Genomic DNA, 22,467 nt, shown 5'->3' with positions numbered 1-22,467 from the left:
GTTCAGATTGCAATGAATATAATTTCAATATTTAGATATCTATGTTTCTCTAATTGTTTCTCTAACTCAGTATGAAGTAATTTGAGAAAAGATATCGAAATTATTTAAATTTGCAAGCATAAATATATATACATATATGTGTAGATCTTATTACGAAATCTGAATTATCAAATAAAAAATCAATATTACCAGATTCATTTAAATGAATGAAATTTCTAATATGCAATAAATCAACAGCAATAATTTTTGCAGCTATTGAAAAATGATTAGGCGTATTTCTAAAAATTGTTATTTTCAATGGCTTTGACACATGTAAAAATGAATGCTCATAAATGGATAAATGTTACATTAATGGATATAAATTATTTATCTATATTTTCAATAATGACAAAATTTTGAGAACTTCAATATTTTTTTATGATTTTGTTGCTAATATATATATAGTTTATACAAAATAGCAACATTAGCAACAAAATCATAAAAAAATATTGAAGTTCTCAAAATTCTGTCATTATTGAAAATATGGATAAATGATATATATATATATATATATATATATATATATATATATATATATATATAATAAGGATTTTTATATATTTTTATATCGACGAATTTGAAATCGATAAGTGCGGGAAATTTATTTTACAATTCATTGGAATCAGATTATTGAAATAAATTATTATTTAAATAAATATTCAAATAAAATTTGTATTTTATATTTTATATTATTATATTATATTTATATTATATATTACATATATAAATTTCTTTAATATTTGTTAATTTATTTGATATTTATATATTATTATTTGATTTCATTGGAAAATATATAAAAATATATATATATATATATTATAATATACTATAAATAATATTAAATATAAGCAGCATTCAATAATAATAAAAAAATAGTTTATTTTTTTGTTCAATGACAGAATAATTTTTCTATGTAAAATATTTATTTTTCAAAAATATTTTTTATTTAAAACTAATAAATATATACATTTTTTCTATTTTTTAATTTGAAATAAAATTTTTATTTTTTATATAAGAAGATTTTTATTATCTTTTATTTTTTATTATTATTTGAATCAAATTATATAAATTTTTTCTGAAATAAATTATTTTCAAATAATTTATATTTCTTATATAAGATTTTAAAATTCATATCTTTATTCCAAATAAATTTATTTTTATTATTTAATTATTTTGTTTTTTATTTGTTATTTTTTAAAATAAATATTATTAAATTTTGAATAAAATATAATTTTTTCTATTATTTTTTTTTAATCTCTAGAATTTTTATTGCAATTTTCTTATATATATATATATATATATATATATATATATATATATATATACATACATATTTTTATATCTTTTTTACATATATTTTGTATTATATTATTTTATTATTTTACACATTACATTACATTGATTTTTATATATACTTTTTATATATACCTTATTGTTTTGTAGAAGAAACATAAATATAAAATTATTTAAATTTATTATCTTATAATAAATATTTTTTTATGTGTATAATTGTTACATAATATAACAGTTTATTGGAAGTAATTACATTAGAAAACTTTTCTTCTGTATTTAAATTCATGTTATGTTTCTTTTTTATATTAAAGGAATTTTTAAAAATTTGTGAATTAGTTTATTTATGAAATATAAATAATATATTTTTCTAATATATATTTCATTATATTTTTTGACAATTTTTATTTTTAATAAATTATTTATTATGTTCTTTTAATAATATTGGTCATTATTATCATTGTTTAATGCATAAAAAATTAAAATTGTTTATAACATTATATAATTTATATATAATATTATTTAATATTATATAATATAAAATATTAAAAAATATAAAATTTTAATATATAATATTAAATAATATTATATATATTATATAATATTATATATTATATAATATATAATATTATATTTTATATATATAGTATAATAATATTATATTTTATATATATAGTATAATAATATTATATTTTATATATATAGTATAATAATATTATATTTTATATATATAGTATAATATTATATATTATATAATATATAATATTACATAATATATATAATATTATTTAATATTATATATAAGATTATTATTAAAATTATATTCTTCATTACAAAATGATTAATAAGTATCAATATAATATTATTATATAATCATTTTATTTATTTGTAATAACGCAAAATAAATATATTGTAATTGTATATAATATATATTATTATATATATATTTATATATTTAATATATATATATTATTATATATATATTTATATATTTAATATATATATATTATTATATATATATATTATATATGTTATATATATATATATATATATTATTATATATATATAATATCTAGTGATTTATATAGTATCTAGTAATTTTTTTCCAGACATAAATATATTTTATTCTTATTCATTTATATAAATTAATAAAATATAGTTGAATAATAAAACTATTTTTATGAAATAATATATATATATATATATATATGTATATATAATATAATAATATAATAATATTATAATAATATTATTATATATAATAATATATATAATAATAAAAAGATTTTTGAGTGATTAATTTAATATTGCTATAATTTATAATAATATAATTTTCAAATTCGTTCAATATAATTTTATCTTTCATAAAATGATCCCATGTTAATTTGTACAAGAAAATATTAATATTTCGTGGCATTTTAACAGATGTTTCAGTTTTTTATGTTATATGTAGATATTTAAATTTTAACTCATAAAATGAAGATGAGAACAAAGAAAAATAAATGGAGAAAAATTGAGAGGCTTTGGGAGAAAAGAGGGATGCAACAGCAATCGTAAAATAACATTTAAATGAGTTTACTCTCTTTTCTCTGCTACAGAATCAGGATAATACGAGTGCACTCACGGGGTTATACGACTTTTTCGCTAAATTTAGTTCCTGGTAGAAAGAGTGGAGAAAACAACGATGAGAAAAGCTCTGTCACGTAAAAGCCGAACTACCACTTTTTTCAGCATTTTTTTGTGTTCATATATACAAATTCTCCGTCAAATGAAAATTTTGATAAAGAATATATTATAATCATTTATAAAGAAATATTTTAAACCATGGTAAATAGTTTTGAAATATTAATATAATATAAATCAAACGAAATTATTATTTTCTTGTTAAAATCTTGTTATATTAATTTTGCTATTTTTATTATTATTCTTTAAATGCAATAAATATATAGTAATAATAAAAAAATTAAATTTAATCTCATAAATATTTAAATTTTATGGATTTTTAACAATTATGTTAATTTGCATGGAATAATTTATTAGATAAAATGAATTAAATTTTTTATAGAAAATTCAATCATTTTATATATGAATTCATATTATCTATTATGTTTTAAATAAATCGAAATCATATATAAAAACTAAAAAAATTATTATTGCTTTCATAAATAAATTACTTTGTTTTTGTTTGTTTCATATTATTGAATAAAACTTGAATAATAAATCTTTTTCTTATATTATTTTTTCTTTCTTATTTTTATTAAAATTAATCAGTTTTTGATTTGATTAATTTTTGAAATTAATCTTTTTAATATGAAGTAATTTAATATTTTTTTCAAAATATTTTTATAAAAAAATAATTTTTTATTCTAAATACGCGAATCAATATTAATATTATAAATAATTTTTTACGATATTGATATTAATATATCATATATGTATTTATTTTGTTTGTTGGATATATATGTTATTTCTAAATAAAATATTCATTTTTTTTAGCAAAATGTTTTTACTGGAATCGAAAATTTTATTTGTACGTAATTTAAAACGTTGAAAAATAAATAGTACGGAGTATATTAATTCTAATTTGAAATGAATATCGTGATTGGACTGTTGTCATAATTTGTCGTGAATATTTGGGTTCATTTGCTCTCATCGTTTTATTCGTATATCGTTTCTGAAAAATATTGCATTGGTGAAGTTTTAAATCAATGAAATTGCATGGATAAAATAACAGAAATCTACATGACCTCAATTATTTGTTTCTATTTCTGGTGATTTCCTCATTTATTTTTTTTCTCTTGTTTATTTATTTTTATTTTTTTCTTCTTTATTTTGTAAAATTTCATTATATTTTTTCCATATATAATTAGATAGTTTCATAATAAATATCATTTTAAAGTAAATGATTTCAATGATGATGTATAATTTCTTTTAGTGGAAATTTTTAAAATTCTATTATATTTGGATCGATATATTTTTAAAATTGTAAGTTGAACATATTAAAAATTTGCAAAAATAGACATGTAATAATATTGTTGACGAATAAAATGAATCCTGAGCATTTTTTTAACGATTTGGAAACTAAAATATATAAAATATATGTATATAAAATACAATATTTATATGATTTTTTTTATTTTAATAATTTTATTTTATTAGTGTGTAAATTTATTTCTCTTTCAAATATTGACATGCATTTCTGAAACATTTTGTATCGGAAAATTATAAAATTTCGAGGATCAAGATCTCATTTCTATCCAAATTTTTTCGATTCATCTCGAAATATTTGGATTTTCGAAATTTAAATAAAATGGCACATTTCTCACGATTATTATTGCAAATAAAAATGAAGTGAAGCTCGATTTTTTTACGGATATTTTTAAGTTATAACCAGTTATAAATAGTAGTATATATGTATACTTGTGGAGAAATAATCTTATTTGCAACGATTTCTATCAAACTTTTACGTCATACATATTGAAAAAATTGGGTTCATGGAAATGGAATAAACTATAAACGATTATAATGCTCATGCGAATGTGTACATGCTATGTGCATATGTGTACAATCTGCTATGAATATGCATACATTTATGCTCATAGCGCAGGCAAATTTGCGCTTGTAGTTTTAACGAACTGGTACACTGCCGTTGTTGCTACCTAGTTACAATGAATCAGGCAAGAAAAACGAAACCTCGATGACTGCGGATGTGATGGATGCGACATTATATTCGACAACTATGCTGCGTTTAATTGAAAATATTATTTTTTTTTCCCATCACTCGAATAATACTTCATGTGGACAATGACTTATTATCTTTTTGATTATTGTTTTAACTATGTAACTACGTGATTCATTGATTTGTTGTATGTTTTGCGTTACATATTTATTAATTCTTTGAATAAATTTGAGTCATGTATTTTTTGAGTCATAGTGTATAATAACAAATCGAAGTGAATTGAGACAATATTTAGACAAATTAATTTAAATGCATCATTAAAGTTCAAGAAATATAGCAGAAGATATATATTGCAAACATAAAATTAACAGGAATATTGTCTGGTAGTATACTTACACATATGTCTATTTTGAAAAATATTACATTTTTTAAAATTATTTGTAAATAACTTATTATTATCTTGAATTTGAATTTATATAATATTATTATATATATAATATTTATTTTTTGTAGCATATAAAAAATTTTAATAATTTAAAATTATTTTAATATTTACTTTATAAAAATAAATTAATTTTTACATGAAATTTATTGATTTATTCTTATTCACGGTTTATTAGCATGTATACAAAAAAATTAAATTTAATTCATATAAAATATTTCCTAATATTAAATTCATACTTAAGACGTTAATGATGTTTATATTGTTTAAAAATTTTTAAAAGAATTTAAAGAAGATGTTGGCATTGATTATAATAATATGAGTTCTAATGTGAAATTCGAGATATTTTAAATATTTCAAACGATTTTAGAATATTTTTTAAAATTTTTGAATTTTGAGATTTTTATAATATTTCAATATACATAATAATGTTTGAGATTTTTTTAAAAATTTTTTATAAAATCTTAAATGAAATATATGGTGCTTAATATTTTAAATTTGAAATAAATTTATTATTTTTTTTTAAATTTTAAAAATTTTGAAATTAAATATAATATTTTCCTTAAATATTTTATACGTTAAAATATTATATTTCATACGTTTAAATATTAATAAAACATTTCAAACGAAATAGCATACAAAGTAAAATATGGAACAAATTTTTATTAATTTGAATAAGAATATTATTAACAAGCATGCGAGTACTTATAATATATTCGTTTTTTAAGATTTTTTTAAGATTAACTTTGTAACATTTGAATTCTTTTCAAAATAGAGAAGAAATAACTCGATTGAAAGTATTGACCTCGATAAGCTTGCACGAAGTAGAATTGCATGAATTACTGTTGTCATTTATAATATTAACAAAACAACGAAATTTATATTTTATTATAAATGACAATAATAAGAAGCCAATAATGATATTTCTTTATATTTATTTATCTTTAATTTTTTATATTTAAAAAAAAAATAAATAAAAAGTTATAAAAAAATTTAAATTGCTATTTTTTGCATTGATTTGAAAATTAAGAATTAAAATATAATAAATGATATAATAATAAAATATAATAATATACAGTATTTGAACTATTAATTAAAATAAAGTTCAGAAAAAATATAAGTATGTACAAAATATTAATATATTTTGATAGGTAGATATTTTTAGAGGGTTAATTTCAAAATTCAAAAGTTGGTATACAAAAATCGATTAAAAGTATTTTGATCATTTTTATTAGAGAGTCTATTGACTCTCTAAAAAAAAGTATCTTACGAATATATTAACATAATAATATATACTATATAAAAGTATGTTACTTTTATATATTACAAATAAATAATATAATTTTATATCTTACAAAAAAATAGATAATATAATTTCCTTTTACATGCTGAACTAATCTCACGTGTAATCTTACATAAACAAACTGTTGAATCTCATCATGTCACACTCAAACAAATTATTAAATCAACAAAAAAAACTTTTAATTACAGTCTCATACCAATCAAAATATTAAAATTCTATAATATATATAATTCATCCCCGTATTCCTCGATCTTGTTTCTTATTCCATTTTTCCTCCAAATAATCCCTCAGTTGATTCAGTTGTTCAATCCTATCGTTTCGTGCTCCGAGGAAAATGTTAAGTTTTTTCAAATCTCCAAGCGGTTCGCCGCAAACAGACGAATTTGGACAAATGGTCCATACTGGGCCATCGTTCCACAATAGATCGAATCCACCGATCCTTGTTTCCCTGCCGCAGAAACGTCCCTCAAAGTCGAGAATGTTCAACGTATCGTCGAGGAGATCGAACTTGAGCCGATAATCTTCGCTGTCGGTGCCGGTCAAAGCTGGCGAGGCGTTCACTTCGAGCAACCAAGGCTTCAGATTCTCATCGAGCAGTATATCGTAGCCGTATAACTCGAACGAGTTTCTGCCTTGCATGATCACTGACTGCACGGAGAGCAAGCTGGCCATTATTACTCCTATGGGATCGATAAACGGTTTTATAAAAAAAGATTAATAAATCGAAAAGAGGAGTGATGTTTCATCTCATCCTGGATGAGATATTGGGATTGGTTGAGATTGTATGAGGATTTTCTTTCTTTTTTCTTTTTTTTAATATTACTTGAAAAAATTGAGGATTATTTATGGATGAATGATTGGATACGCTGTTTCATTTTATGTAGATTTTCGTTTTTTTAAATCAAGATATTTATTTCATGCAATATTTTTATAGGTTTATCTTTAAATATTAATGGATAAAATTTATATTAGATATGATTTTAAAAAATTCTTGTTTTTGTTGTTAATTAAAATTTTTTATCTACTTTTTTTTATTTTTCAAAATGTGTTAAAGTATTTGAAATATTTCCATATGTCATTTAATTTTTATATTAAGTTAAGAAGCTTATATTATTACAATAATTTATATTATTATATTATTATGATAATTTTAAATTTATCTATTCTAACAAAAATAATGAAGATGAAATAATAAAATTTTATATGTCTTGAAATAATAGTTAGAATTTTAATTAAAAAAGATATAGTATTTTTAGATATTTTTTTAAATCGATACAAAAACATCCATTTAATATTTCTTTACATTTATAGAATTTATTTTTTGAATTAAAAAAATTGTAGAAGTTAATTGAAGATTGAGTTTAAAGTAAAAAATAATTAAATTATTAAGTTTGAAATATTAATTATCTATGTCGAGTTGATTTTTCTAATTATTAAATTAATAAGAAATTGAAAGTAAATTATGAATTTTATTTGAATATTTTTATAATCTTCATATCTTTAATCTTATATTTTCTTTTATAGATCTATGAGCTTAAAAAAGTATAGAAAAATAATCAAATATTCTGATAATAAAATATTATATTATTTATTATTCGAGGTTTCCAATATTTAATAAAAATAGATCAGATCAAATAAAAATATTTTCTTAACTCTTTAATAGCTAATTCATTCAGCAGTCAAAACATACATAATATAAGAAATAATAATATTGAAAAATAGATAATATAATATTATAAATTTCATAAATATGAAAATTAATATTCGCTGATATTGAATAAGATGATCGAATAATATAAATGATTATGATTTTATTATTCTAAAGAAATTTTGCTTTATTTACAATGTATATTTAATATTAAAAATCATAAAACAAATCATAAAACGAGAAATCCAATTTTATTTTTTTTTTTCTAATAATTGTTCGAAGTTTTAATACTAACCAGCGATTCGTTGAAATAAAATTTCCACCTGCTTTGGCCCGTGTCTCGCAGTCAAATATTCTCTGACCTTGATCAGCGCCCACTTATACCCTTTCTTTGAATGATTCTTCTTTTCATCACCATGGATCTTGAGTTGTATAGCCATATTGGTCAAATGCACTCTGCTATCGTCGATATTATCGAGGTCGAATAATTCGCTCGATAATCGTGCGAAACCCTCTCTGGCCAGCCATGCTTTCAAGGGATGAAACGAGGTCACCAGAGTGTAAATACGTAGATCGAATTTCCTTCCTAAAATATAGAAATGTTTACAAACGCTCGGTCCTATTCGACATTGGAAAAACGACTTCTGCTCTCTATGACTTGTAAGGCCATCGAAGAAAGTGCTTTTGAACGATTCTACATTCAAGCATTCTCCTTTCGGCGACGCCATTTGGCACAATGATTTCAGCTTCCGGCTATCCATCTCTTTTGAAGATACCAAGGCATCCTCGACAACACAGCCATTCTTCGATGGCGATAAGCGAAATGAAAGGCGAGGAGAGTTGATGTGTGAGGCACGAACCTGCCAGGAGGTAAGGATTCTCCACGTATTTTTGCACGATGAAAGTCTCAATTGGGGATAATTCGATCTGCGAACCACCGAATTCCTTGCTGCGCCATTCGGATAAATCCTTTAGCTTCCTGAATAGGAAGATACCTGTTAACGTGGGGATGTATGTATATTTTGAAGTTTTTTGTTTATTTTAGTGATATTTTTGTTGTTCGATTGTGAATTGCTTACTCGAAGTTATTAATAGATTGTGGATGATAGCTAGATCGATCATATCATTAATTAGTGAATTCATTAGAGAGTATATATTTAATATATATATATATATATATATATATATATACGTATATATATAATACGTATATTATTGATTGTAGAGACAGATGAAGTGCATTGAATTAAATGCATTCACATGATAAGCAACTTTATTGTAAACTATGCTGTTTCTTATACGAATAATAATCACACTTTAATATATTTAAAAGCTTGTTAAATGATTAAACTGACATTCTTGAAATTGAAGAATTTATTTTCATATTTTCTAATATTTTCGAAAAATTTTGTGAGACGTTTTTAATAAGACATTCGATTTTTTTTTTTTTTTTAATAACTTCATAATTATAATAGTTTCTTTGATATTCATTTTGTTTGAGAATTCGATAACTTGACAACTTTCAAATTTTTGATTCGTATTTTATTAATATAATTTTTTATTATCGAACGACCTAGTCGTCGATAGTATCATTATATAATAGTATTATATTATAATCATAATCAACAATACATAACAATGTGCGAATTAAAAATTAAGATTATGGTTATTATTGAAAATGCACATTATTAAAGAAAGATATTATTATGTTATTATTATAATATTATATTATTATATAATATTATTATAATAGGTTATAACATAAGTTCTATCCTAAAATATATCTTTTAATACATATGTATATACTTTAAATAACAAATTCTTAAATTTAAAAATTGTGAAAATGTTAATCTACAAAGTGTTTTGTGAACTGTGGACATTCAATTAAAGATAATTCCACATATAATAATAAGCCGAAAAAAAAATTTTTTTTGTTTGAGATTTCATTTTCGAATATGTAAAATTGGCTAATTTCTTAGATATAAATGAACTTAAAAGAAATTATTCTAGATGTGAAAATAAATAAAAAATGTAGAATAAAATTTTATTGTATAATTTAATTGTATAATAAATTTGATTTTCATAAATATATAGAATTACCTTCTATTTATGGATCATTTATATCCAATTAAGAATTAGCCAATTTTGAACTTATTTACTGAGAATGAAACTTTAAATAAAAAACTTTATCTTTATTTTTTTATTGATTTATTGTTACATATAGAATCAATCTTCAATTCATATTAATCACACTGAATTTTCTATCATCTTCATTATGTTGATGCTAAAGTTATTCATATTAAACTAATTTATAAATTATCGTTTTAATATATATTATTTAAATGTAATATTGTTAAGAAAACTGTATTTACAAAACATTAATATGTTTGTATAATATTTTTAGAAGATTAATTCTAGGGGTCAAAATAAATGTTAATTATAAAAATTATAAATATATAAAGATCGATCGACTCTTATTTATTAAGTTATAATATATTATTTATAAGTTATATATACATATAAAGTTTGTATTAGATGAATCAAAACAAAGATCATTGTCATTTTATATTTTTAAAAATTATTCGTATAAACTAAATTTTAATCGAGTAAAAAATTTAAATGACTGGAATTAATTTGATTTAAAATTATCTTATATAAATAAACAAATGATATTTGTTAAGTTATTTTATAATAAAAATTGTATCAAATTTAAAGAACGTAGCAAATAAGCTGTTCTATAAGCAATATTCCTATTTTAGTTTCAACATTGTGTGATTTCACATATGCAAATAACATTCTTTTGATTTATTCAAAATAATTTTTTTATTTGTATTTCTTGCTACATTTTTTTTAGCAATATATATTAGTAACTGTTGTAAATCATAGAAAACTTTTTATGTGTGAAACTAATCTCTTTTGTTTTATTATTTTTATTTAGCAAAACTTCTATAAGATAAAACCATCTATCAATCAACTATTAGTTTTATTTAACAATATAATATTATATTAATAAAATTTGTATAGAATAAAAAATATGATAGATATTATTTAATATTCTAATACTATTATATATGCTTGTAATATATATTTAATATTTGTTATTATTATGAAGAAATTTTTAATATATTTATACATAACATATTTATATTTTGTTCATCAATATTAAAAAATTAATCTGTTCCTGCAATAGAAAAGTTATTTTTATTTTTATATATAGTTTATAAATTATATTTAAATTAAAATCTTTATTTTCTAAAACTTATAAAATGTAAGAATATTTTTTTAAAAAATTTCATATCATAAATAGAATATTTTTCACAAAAATATAAAAAATACCTCTGCCCTGTGATCTTCCTGCAGGTTTCACGATCCATGTAGAACCAGGTTGCTTATGATATTCTTCCGTGAATAGTCTATAATCGTTCGGCAATTCAAAAGTCAATGGCATACTGTCGCACATTTGAGCCTCGTCGATCTTCTTCGATTTTATTAACAGTTTCTTGTATCTCTTCATGTTTCTGTAGAGATAATTCTTCCGCGTCAATTCATAATGATTGCGGAAATGAGGTATCTTTTGATGGGTAGCCAACTTCATGTCCAAAGCTTGGCGAACATCATTGATCTCACACCACCAGAGATGCCAGTTCTGGTCGATGGGGTCTGTTACCTTGAAAAGAGGTTTTGAGGATTCGCGTGGGAGAACTTGTCGACGTATTAGTATCAGGAAATGTAATTTATTCATGGATATGATTAGGACAATTATGGTGAATAATAAATTATTTCCTGCTTCTGGAAGTAGTAACGTGATGAGGAACTTTTTGAATAACTTTTGGAATATTTTATACCGATCTGTGTAATTTGAATGAATCAAAAACTTTCTCTTACTCTGTAATTAATCGAATATATTCACGAGTGACTTGTATTATTATAGTTAATTAATTTATTTATTTTTGATTTTCATTTATAATTGTTGAATGTTTATTCAAATATATTTTTCAATTTATTTTATTTATTTGATGCTAAATTAGCAATTTGGTTATTGATTTATATTTATATAATTATATTTAATTTATTTAAATTAAATTTAAATTTAAATTAAACTTTTCTATAAAATAATGATACGTTATAAAATATAAAAATAGTAATAATTAAAAAATACATTTGATAAATATGCGTAATAAACATAAACATATTATAATAAACATAAATATTTTTATAAATATTTTTCGTTGTTATCTATTCTATTTTTTAACCAAAAACTAATTATCTTTATTTAAATTATCTTTCTTACTTCTGTAAAATTTCATAAAGTAAGTTGTAAAATTCATTTTATTACAAAATTATTCTTTTTTGTGGATTTCCAATATAAATAATAAAAAAAAGAAAAATGAGATAATTCTTCTCTTTTATCTTAGTATGTGTATTATAATCAATTTTATACAAAGATACATTTTTTTTATCATAAGATTTTTTAATTATTACTTTAATTATTATATATTAAACTTTTATTATTAAAATTATATATTTTTTATATAACTTATATATATAAAACTTCTTAATTTATTACTAAAAATTTAAATTTCCAAAATTAATATTTTAATTATTATATAAAGAACAGAAACCTGTTAAAAAAAACTACAAGCTAATTATATTGCAAAAATCCTAAACATAATATCAAAGGATTAAATTCGTATACAACAAGCTTCACATTAGACAGTCTAAATTCAAGGGTAATATGCGGTCATCCTGTAGAACAATGTGGATTTTCGCATAATCACGAGTTTCCTTCACATCCTTTTTTAAAGCGGTTTCGTTTAAGGCATGAAAGATCAGGGGATATACGCGGCCATGATCCGTTCCCACCCCCCGCTCGTTAAGGCCGAAGCGTGAACAGGGGACATTCCATTACCTGGATCCATCCTCTAGCCAACATCACTCTAACCTGCGTCGAGGGGAAGTCGCACCGGAACTTGATGACCTTGTCGTCCCCGTTCAACCTCTTCTTCGTGGTGGTCGTGGCTGTTGTGGCCGAATGCCTTGCGGATACGGGTTCTCTTCGGCCTCTTTCTTGCGGAAACGAGTTTTCTTCGGTCTCATGGATCAGTTCTGTGTTCTTGGACATTTCTCAATGGAAAGTTCATGAAGCGAAAGTTTTGTTTAATTAATAGAAATTAATAGTTAAAGTCAATTTGATTATTGGTTAAGATGAATAGACTGATATTGTTGCGTAATTTTATTTAATCAAGTTCAGAGTTTAGATTTTTGGGTATAATGAAGATTGTTTGATAATTTTTTTCATGGATTTTCAATTGAGTTATAATATTGAGAGTCTTTGCTAATATTATATAATAATATTAAGTTCAAGTTAAAGTAATGAAATTCTTGTTTGTAAATTTATATTTTATTATTTTTGGAAATTAAAATTTAATTTGAAAACATTAATAATAAAATAAATTAATAAAATAAATAATAAAAATTAATTTAAAATTAACGCAACATATAATGCTATGTTATAAAATTATATTATATAATTAACTTAATAATATTATATAAAATTAATTATAATTTTAAATAATTTAATAATCTTTTTAACAATTTGATAAAATGTTTACTTGCTTTGAGATTCAAATTTGATAAGGTGGAAGCAAAAGATTATTATAATAATAATTGATATAAAAAAATATTTAACAATTAACTATAATTAAAGTGAAATTAGATAATAATAATCTGTATCTGTACTATAGTATAGAATGTAAATAATTTACATTTGTAATTACTGCCATAATTTAATTTAAAATATTCAAAATTAAATAAAATATATGTTCAGCATTGAATACATAATAATGAAATATTATTTATTTTATAGTTTTATTGCTAATTATAATTAGTTTATTATAGTTATATATATAATAGTTACTTATAATAACTATGAAATTATTTTATTAATCTATTATTTATTAATTATCTACTATAAATTTATTTTACATATTAGTAGACAAATTTAATTTAATTAATATTGTAATTTGATTCGAAAAATAATATTTGATTTATTAATTGTATTAATTGTATATATTTCAAATTAATTATATCAAATTTTTTTAATCAATGTTAATTATTTAAATAAAAGAATTAATAATAGAATAAAAATCTACTATAGTTATCATATATCGATGTATATCTCATATATATAAAATATATTTTAATTAATATTATTATTTATAATAAATATTTAAATACATATAATTTGATTTCTTTTATTATTGAAATAATTATTAATTATCAATTTTATTTTAAATTGTTATATATGAAATTATATAATTATTTGATGTAAAATGACCAATTTGCGTTTGAAATTTGATTAATAATTGTTTTACATTAATTTAAAATTTCAAAGTAGTTAAATTGAATAATATTTTATGAATTATTATATTACAAAAGATATTATGTATTATAATAAACTTTATGTACAAAATTTTACATACAATTTTTTTTTCAAAGATTAATAAATAAAATTAATTAAAAGAATAAATAATTTGTTATTTCTTTGAACAATTTAAATTAGAAAATATAATTATAAAAAACAAGTATAAATAAATATTTTAGAAGTTAAGTTATACTTAATCTTTTTCAATAAAGAAAATGTATTAAATTTATTGGATCAATAATATTGTTAATTAATATTATTTCCAATGATGTTATTAAATATTTTACTAAAAAAGATTTTATTAAGAATATGATTATTTTATAATTTATATATATAATTTAATATAGTTAATTTTATTTTAAACATACTAAATATCTTGAGACTTGTAATGATAATGTATATCAAAAAAATGTGTATTATTTGTATTAAACTGAATTAATATATATATATATACATTTAAATAAACCACATAAATATATTTAATATTTTTTTGTGTAAATTAAATATTTCTAATTGTCAAAATATGTTCAAATGTCTTTGAACATGAATGTGACTGAATAATATTAATGAATAATATAATATTATGATCATTGTTTCATACTATGTAAAATATTGAAGATAATATGTATTGCTAACTAAATAATTAAAGATTAAAAACTTAAAACTTTTTTATTTTCATTTTGTAAAATAATTATAACAATATAATATTAAAAAATATTAGTAATTAATAGTTTATAAATAATTTTTTAATATTTTTAGAAAATTTCCAGAATTAATTTCCAGAAATAAAAGAATTTTTCTAAAAAATTTACTTTCATTTCTGTCAGTTTCTTACCAAATTCATAATATAAATTTCAATTATATATATATACATATATGCAATTTAATTTGTCTTTTAATATAAGATTAAGATTTTTATCATTCTAAAGATATTTAAAAGATTCTAAAAGAAATTCTAAAAATTTATTTTATTATAAATAAAAATATTACGAATAAAACAAGAAAATATTGGATAAAAAATTAATAATTAAAATATAATATAACTCAATGATAAAATATAAAAATTTATAAGTTTTTGGATGAAATATATATATATATATATTTAAAATTTGAAAGAATATTTTTGTGAAAATTTTTTGCAAATATTATAAATTACTTAATTTTATAATTATTTTAGAAACATTAAACATATATTGAATGTCAATTTATATTTAAAAAAAATAAAAAAAAAAGATAATGATTTTAATGAATCTGATTTTAATTTATATTTTAATTTATTAATATTTTATGATCGTTTTTATTTCAGTATATATTATTTTGTTAAATGGGCAAATATATTGAAAATTAAATGTATTTTATAATTAAATTATATTATATATATATATATTCTAATTAATAACTTTTATTTACTTTTAGTCTTATTTTAATTTATAATCTTTTTGTTCTCAAGTTATATGCAAGTATGTGCGTTACAATATATTTTATATAATAATTTTATTTAAATATCATTGCAAAAAATATTTTACATTAGATATATATTATAAGTATAGCATCACAGTCTTTTACAAATTAATCCGTGAATTAATTTTATTGGAATCGCATATTACAGAATACGAAAGAAATTTACTAACGTTTTATATTGTTTTATCTTCACTTTGCTATCCTGGTACCGGCATGGTGCAATATCGCTGGTAATATTGGAGAGGAAGAAAGCTAGATAAATGGCTGTTCATTAAACAAAATTTTGTGAATTTCCTGTATATTTAATAATAACATGATTATGAAGAAATAAAATAATAATGACTCAAATGGGGATACGAAATGATAGATAATATAGTCGATATGCCTTCTTCTATTTTTCATTTGAAAAAGATTAAAAAATCAGATGAATAAGATTGAATAATTAATCTTTTTGAATATATATATATATACTTAATATTTTAAAACTAACAATTATAATATGTATAGAAATATAGATAAATAATTAAAATAATAAAATTGAATGTCCTTAATTATTAAAATATGATTATAAGAATAATTATTAATTTTATCATATAAAAAAAAAGAGATAATATATATATATATTGTATTATATTTGTGGAACACTTCTGGTGATCAGTTCTAAAAATATATAAAAATATATATTATTAAGGCTTCTTTATTAAGTTTCTTTATTAAATAGGTAATTTTAGTATATGTTAAATATATATATATATTTCTCTCTGAATAAAAATGAAATAATTTTGGAAATTGCATATTCTTTTTAAATTATATAAAAAAATGCAAAGTAAAAAATTTGAAATCAATCAATGTTATTTGATAATTTTTTTAATAATTTTAATGTTAATAATGAAATGAATTATTATTATATTAATAATTCAATTTTTTAATAATAATAGTATAATTTTATTTAAAAGTTGATAGAAAAATTAAGAATTTGAATTTTTTTAATTTTAAAATAATTATATTTATATATACTAGATAATTCAATGAATTATTAGTAAGTATATGATTTAAAAATATTAGGATTACATATTTTAAATTCACAAAAAAACAGAAAAAATATTATATCTTTATTAGAAATATTAAAAATTATTATATATATTATTATATATAAAATTATTATAATATTATAGATTATAGATTATATTATAGATATTATAAATATTATAGATTATAATATTATACAATTAATTAAGTTTATACAATAAATATTAGAAAAATGAAAATTCAACGCATTTTTTTTCTTTCAAAGTTTGTATTGTGAAATATTTTTATAAGAATTTAAAATTTTATTGAAATATTTATTTTTCTTCTTAAGCATCAAGTTAATCTGTTTGGAAATCGGAGATATCATAAATATTTCAAACACGGTGCAATGCTTTCATGATAATTTCCATTCACTTCAAGGAGTGAAATGTTCTTCATTCTTTATATTATTTTTTACATAAGTATTAAATTATGAAAGTGAATCAGATATAAAAAATTTCTATTATAAAAAAATAATGTTTTATATTACATTTTTATCAAAATTATTTATTTCCATATATCAAATGGAAGATATCTTATTAAATTATACTAATTTATTTGAAATTTATTAGCTATTCATCATGCATTTATTTTCTTCGCTTTTTATGCGAAATAATTTTTTTTATTTATAATATAATATGCAATTGTATCATATAATAATTTTAAATTTACAAATTAATTTTTTTTCTTTTCTATCCAAAACATTTAGTATTCAAATAGAATGAAGAATTTATTGCGATATTATTTATAAAATGGAAATATCTATTTCTTTCAATCTTTCTTTCATCTTGATAATTATTTTTTCATATTTTTTTAAAATATAAAGAAAATTATATCCATTAAATAATTAAATATCTATAAAAAATATTTATAAAATATATTATTAAATTAAATTAAAAATATATATTTAAGTAATTATATTATGAATAAAACTTTGTTATTCTTTTTTTTCATATTTTACAAAAATAAAAATAAAAACATTAAATGTTAATATTGAGAATAATCTATATAATATAATAAGAATTAGATAATTGTATAGAACAATCTATGGGCGTATATGCATAATAATCATTTTTATCGATTATGAGAAAAATTTTCCTAATACATGACGAATATCATTGATATATTTATTTTAATTTTCTAATTTTTATTATATATTATATATATATTTTATTATATACTAAAACTTATGTACTAATAAATAATTAACTATATAAATAACTAATAAATATTTTTTATATATTTTTAATATATTTTCTTCTAATTTTTTTTTCAAAATGAAGAAAAATAAGAAATGCTAAATACTATAATAATAATATCCTGTGTAACATATAATATTTTGTTAGTTATTTAATATTTTATTTTAAAAAAATCAAAAATGCCAAATTAAAACAAATTTTAATTTTATGTTAATTATTTTTTTCTTTATAAATGTTAATATTTAACTCAATTATATTTTTCAATTCGATTATACATAAAAAGTAGAAATATTATTTTCTTGTTATAAAAGAACAAGAAAATATAAGAATTAAATAAAAAATCAAGAGGTTATAAAAAAAATATAATTTAACATTTATTATAAAAATATATAAAAATTCATATTTTAGAAAAATTAAAAAAGTTACATTAAAATAAAAAAATAAAAATACTCCGAAGAGAATAAATAAAATGAAAAAAAAATTAAATTTATTTTTTATGAATATTAAATTTAAAAAGTTGATAACTTCTACTGATATATTAAAATAAATTTACTTCCTGAAATTTAAATACTTTTGACACATATATTATGCTACGAATTAGAAAGATATCATATTCTTAAATTTGATTTATTTTGAATACATCCATACTTTTATATTACATCATTGCATATAAAATGATTTTACAAATCTAAAATTATTTAAAAATAAATAAATATATCATAGAATATTTATTATGCGCTAGTTAAAATTTAAAACTAAAAAATATAATATTGAATATTATTATTATTATAATATTGTATAATATTGTATAATATAATATTATTATATATATAATATTGTTATAAAAAAGTAAAATGTATATAATAAATTATATTTTATTATATATAAATGATTTCTTATACTTAATTTAAAATTGAATATTATATATAAAAGATATATAATATAATATAAAAAAATTAGAATTCACAAATATAATTATGATTATATAATTATGAATATATAATTATGATAATAAAATTAATCAAATCAATAATTTTAAAAAAAGTTAAAATAGTCAAAACTTGTGTATTAAAAATTCAATCATTTCATGTGCAACAATCTAATATCAAAAAACATCTTCCTAATCAATTTTTTTCATATCAACAAAATATTCATTTTCACTTAATTTATATTCTTTACATATATATATATGTATATACAAAAGAATTAAATCCAAGTATGAGTATTCAAGGAAGCTATATATACAAAAATATCTCTACATTTTTCCATTTTTTTTTCCTCTAATCCCCAAATACATTCCGTATACATTATACACATTCTCATGTGAAGAGAAACTGGTTTCTTCCTTTCTGAATAAATTTTGTGTCACGGTACTCAAGATTAGCAATGTTTGTTCAGCAACCAGTAAAAAAGAAAAAAATGTACAAGCTCAAGGATGGCCGGGTGCGATCATATTGTAATGTGTTTCCTGGTAAAGTTTCGTTGTATCAGTTGTAACGGTAGTGCATGTGCGATGTGCCGGATACATGTTGTCGCAGCTTGCATACGCGATATACAGAAACGGTAATCGGTATATCATCTAGCCGCATTGTACTTACCTGTTCTTTCAGATGTTAAGATCCTCTTCTCAGAACTCGAGACGTTGATCGGGTTGAGGATTGTTCAAGAAACTTATGTCGAAATGATGATGAATGGAAATACTTAGATAAGAGGGTATATCAAGTAAAATAATACAGGATAAAAGTGTATTAAATTTTTAAAATATTTACAAAATATATTAATATAAATTTTGAATATCACGAAAAATAAATATACATGTTTTAGTATATATTAGAGCGAGATAAAAAAAATAAAATTATTTGATTATTTTTTAATAAAAATTTTTCATTTCATCTTTTAAATTCAATACACAAAAAATAATGAGAATTAATAAAAATAATAATAATTTTTAAATAGTTTGTAATATTTTGAAAAAATTTAATTAAATTAAATATTAATTTAAATATATAATTATAAAAGATAATTATATTATATTATACTTATTATATTTATTATTAGAAAACAATCATTCGATCATCAGTCGATTTACAATATTTCAATAAAAGATACTTTTATTAAGTATTTAATGAGATTTCCATTAATGCTAAATAGTTTTGATAAGATCAGTTTTCAACAATATGATTAATGATATATTTTGTAAGTATAAAATATTATAAAATAAAAAGTATAATATAAAATGTAATATAATGATGTAATTATTTAAAATTTTAAAAACAACAGAATATACTTATTGAAATAAAACATAAATATAATAAATAAAGCTTATGAATCATTTTAAAATATATTATAAAATGCATATTTCATTGTTATTATTCATTTTTTTTTATTTCTAAAATAAATAATAACATATTATGACTAAAAATCATATTAATATCATTGTTAATATGCTATTTGTCATGCATTCTCTCTTAATAATAAAATATTAATAAAAATATATAACTTATATACTTAATTATTAATAAAAATATTTTCTAATTACTTTCATATTTTTTTTAAACTATAAGTTTAAACTATAACTTTACTTAACTAAACTATAACTATATATATATATATATATATATATATATATATACATATTTGCTTTCTTAGATAAAAAATAATCCAAATAAACCAATAAAATTTCTAAACATGTCCTATCATTCTAATCCTTTAAATAGATAATAGTTAAATCTTTTTCTTTTTCTTTTGTAACATCATAAAATTTTCTATTCAATTTTGTTCTATTATTTCAATTTGCCGATAAAACATTACTGGCGAAAACGCGTGTTTCGGTTTGGCGAGTCTCTCGGCCGATAATTGATACCGATTGTATTCACGTGAGAATTGGCCGTACGCACGTAAGCCGATCGACGCGTGATCCATGATCCATCGAATGCTATTCTCGAACGCGCCGACAATGTTGATCGTCACGGTAAGCAGAGCCACGTGGCTGGAAAATAATAGCTATTTATATGATGCCGTTATCGGACGAGCTGCGTTTCCGCTTGACGCTTGCTGCGTTGATGATGGCTCTCCTTGATGAACGTGCACCGCTCTTCCGCTTTGAGTTTTTATAAGTTTCTTTATGATATTTTTAATCTACTGGTGTTGATTGGTTGCATGCATACGATGTGTAATATTTTTTTTGATTCTTTATTTAGAATATATTAGAGTATTTCATAACTAATTTAAATAATAATTAACATTTATATTATTTTTTATATTTATAGTAATTAATATCAATATAATTAATATTTATTGTTTGAGAAGGTTATTTAACATTTTAATCTCACTTTTAGAAAAATGTTTTTTAATATTATTTTTTTAAATTTTAAACAATATTTAATGAAATGGAAATATTTGAAATTATTTTATAAGTTAAAAGTGATTGTCATAATTTGAGATAAATAATTAAATAATTTGAGATAAATAATTAAATAAAAAAATAATTAAATAAATAATAATAATACACAAATTATATATTATAAGAATAATTCATTAAAAGTTTAATTTTATTTAAATATATTATAAATTAATAAATTAATGATAAAATAAATAATAAATTATAAATTATATAAACAGTAGAAAATGAAAATAGAAAAAAAATAAATAATAATTTAAAATATAATAAAATATAAATATTAATTTAACAATTATTTAACATTTAAAATTCAGATTAACTATCAAAATTATATACATATATATATATATAAAATTTGTAATTTGCTCAAAAATACGAGATGAAAGCGATCAATCAAGCGATTTTATTATGTTATAAATTTTTGGTGATGAAAGTAGTATAGTGATTGTGGAATCAAGGATTCCCTAAGATGAATAATAGATATAATAGGAATAATTGGAAGTGTTCACATCTG

At 19.3% G+C, this 22,467-nt stretch overlaps 2 protein-coding genes across 6 annotated transcripts in view; one reads left to right on the top strand and one right to left on the bottom strand.

Annotated features, from left to right (window-relative positions):
- The window catches only part of LOC411463 (PH and SEC7 domain-containing protein 2), a 139,999-nt gene that overhangs the window by 33,109 nt on the left and 84,423 nt on the right, over window positions 1-22,467 (top strand). The window lies entirely within an intron of this gene.
- On the bottom strand, window positions 6,827-12,312 carry LOC413973 (probable tubulin polyglutamylase TTLL9). The gene is made up of 4 exons (XM_026445498.1): window positions 11,738-12,312; window positions 9,262-9,396; window positions 8,697-8,987; window positions 6,827-7,433 (listed from the first exon to the last, which is right to left on the bottom strand). Exons 1-4 carry the CDS (start codon window positions 12,141-12,143, stop codon window positions 6,985-6,987), a joined length of 1,281 nt encoding a protein of 426 aa, XP_026301283.1. The 5' UTR covers window positions 12,144-12,312; the 3' UTR covers window positions 6,827-6,984.

The sequence above is a fragment of the Apis mellifera genome, linkage group LG15 (genome assembly GCF_003254395.2).
Source record: "Apis mellifera strain DH4 linkage group LG15, Amel_HAv3.1, whole genome shotgun sequence".
In the NCBI taxonomy this organism is placed as follows: Eukaryota; Metazoa; Arthropoda; class Insecta; order Hymenoptera; family Apidae; genus Apis; species Apis mellifera.
This window is presented reverse-complemented; position numbering and strand designations above follow the sequence as displayed.

Excerpts from the sequence above, each read along its gene's own strand:
- LOC413973 (XM_026445498.1), bottom strand. The coding sequence starts at position 12,143 with ATGAATAAATTACATTTCCTGATACTAATACGTCGACAAGTTCTCCCA. Across the intron at positions 8,988-9,261 it reads GAATCCTTACCTCCTGGCAG|GAAGGAAATTCGATCTACGT; the intron begins GTTCGTGCCTCA and ends TCTATATTTTAG. Across the intron at positions 7,434-8,696 it reads TTTATTTCAACGAATCGCTG|GAGTAATAATGGCCAGCTTG; the intron begins GTTAGTATTAAA and ends TCGATCCCATAG.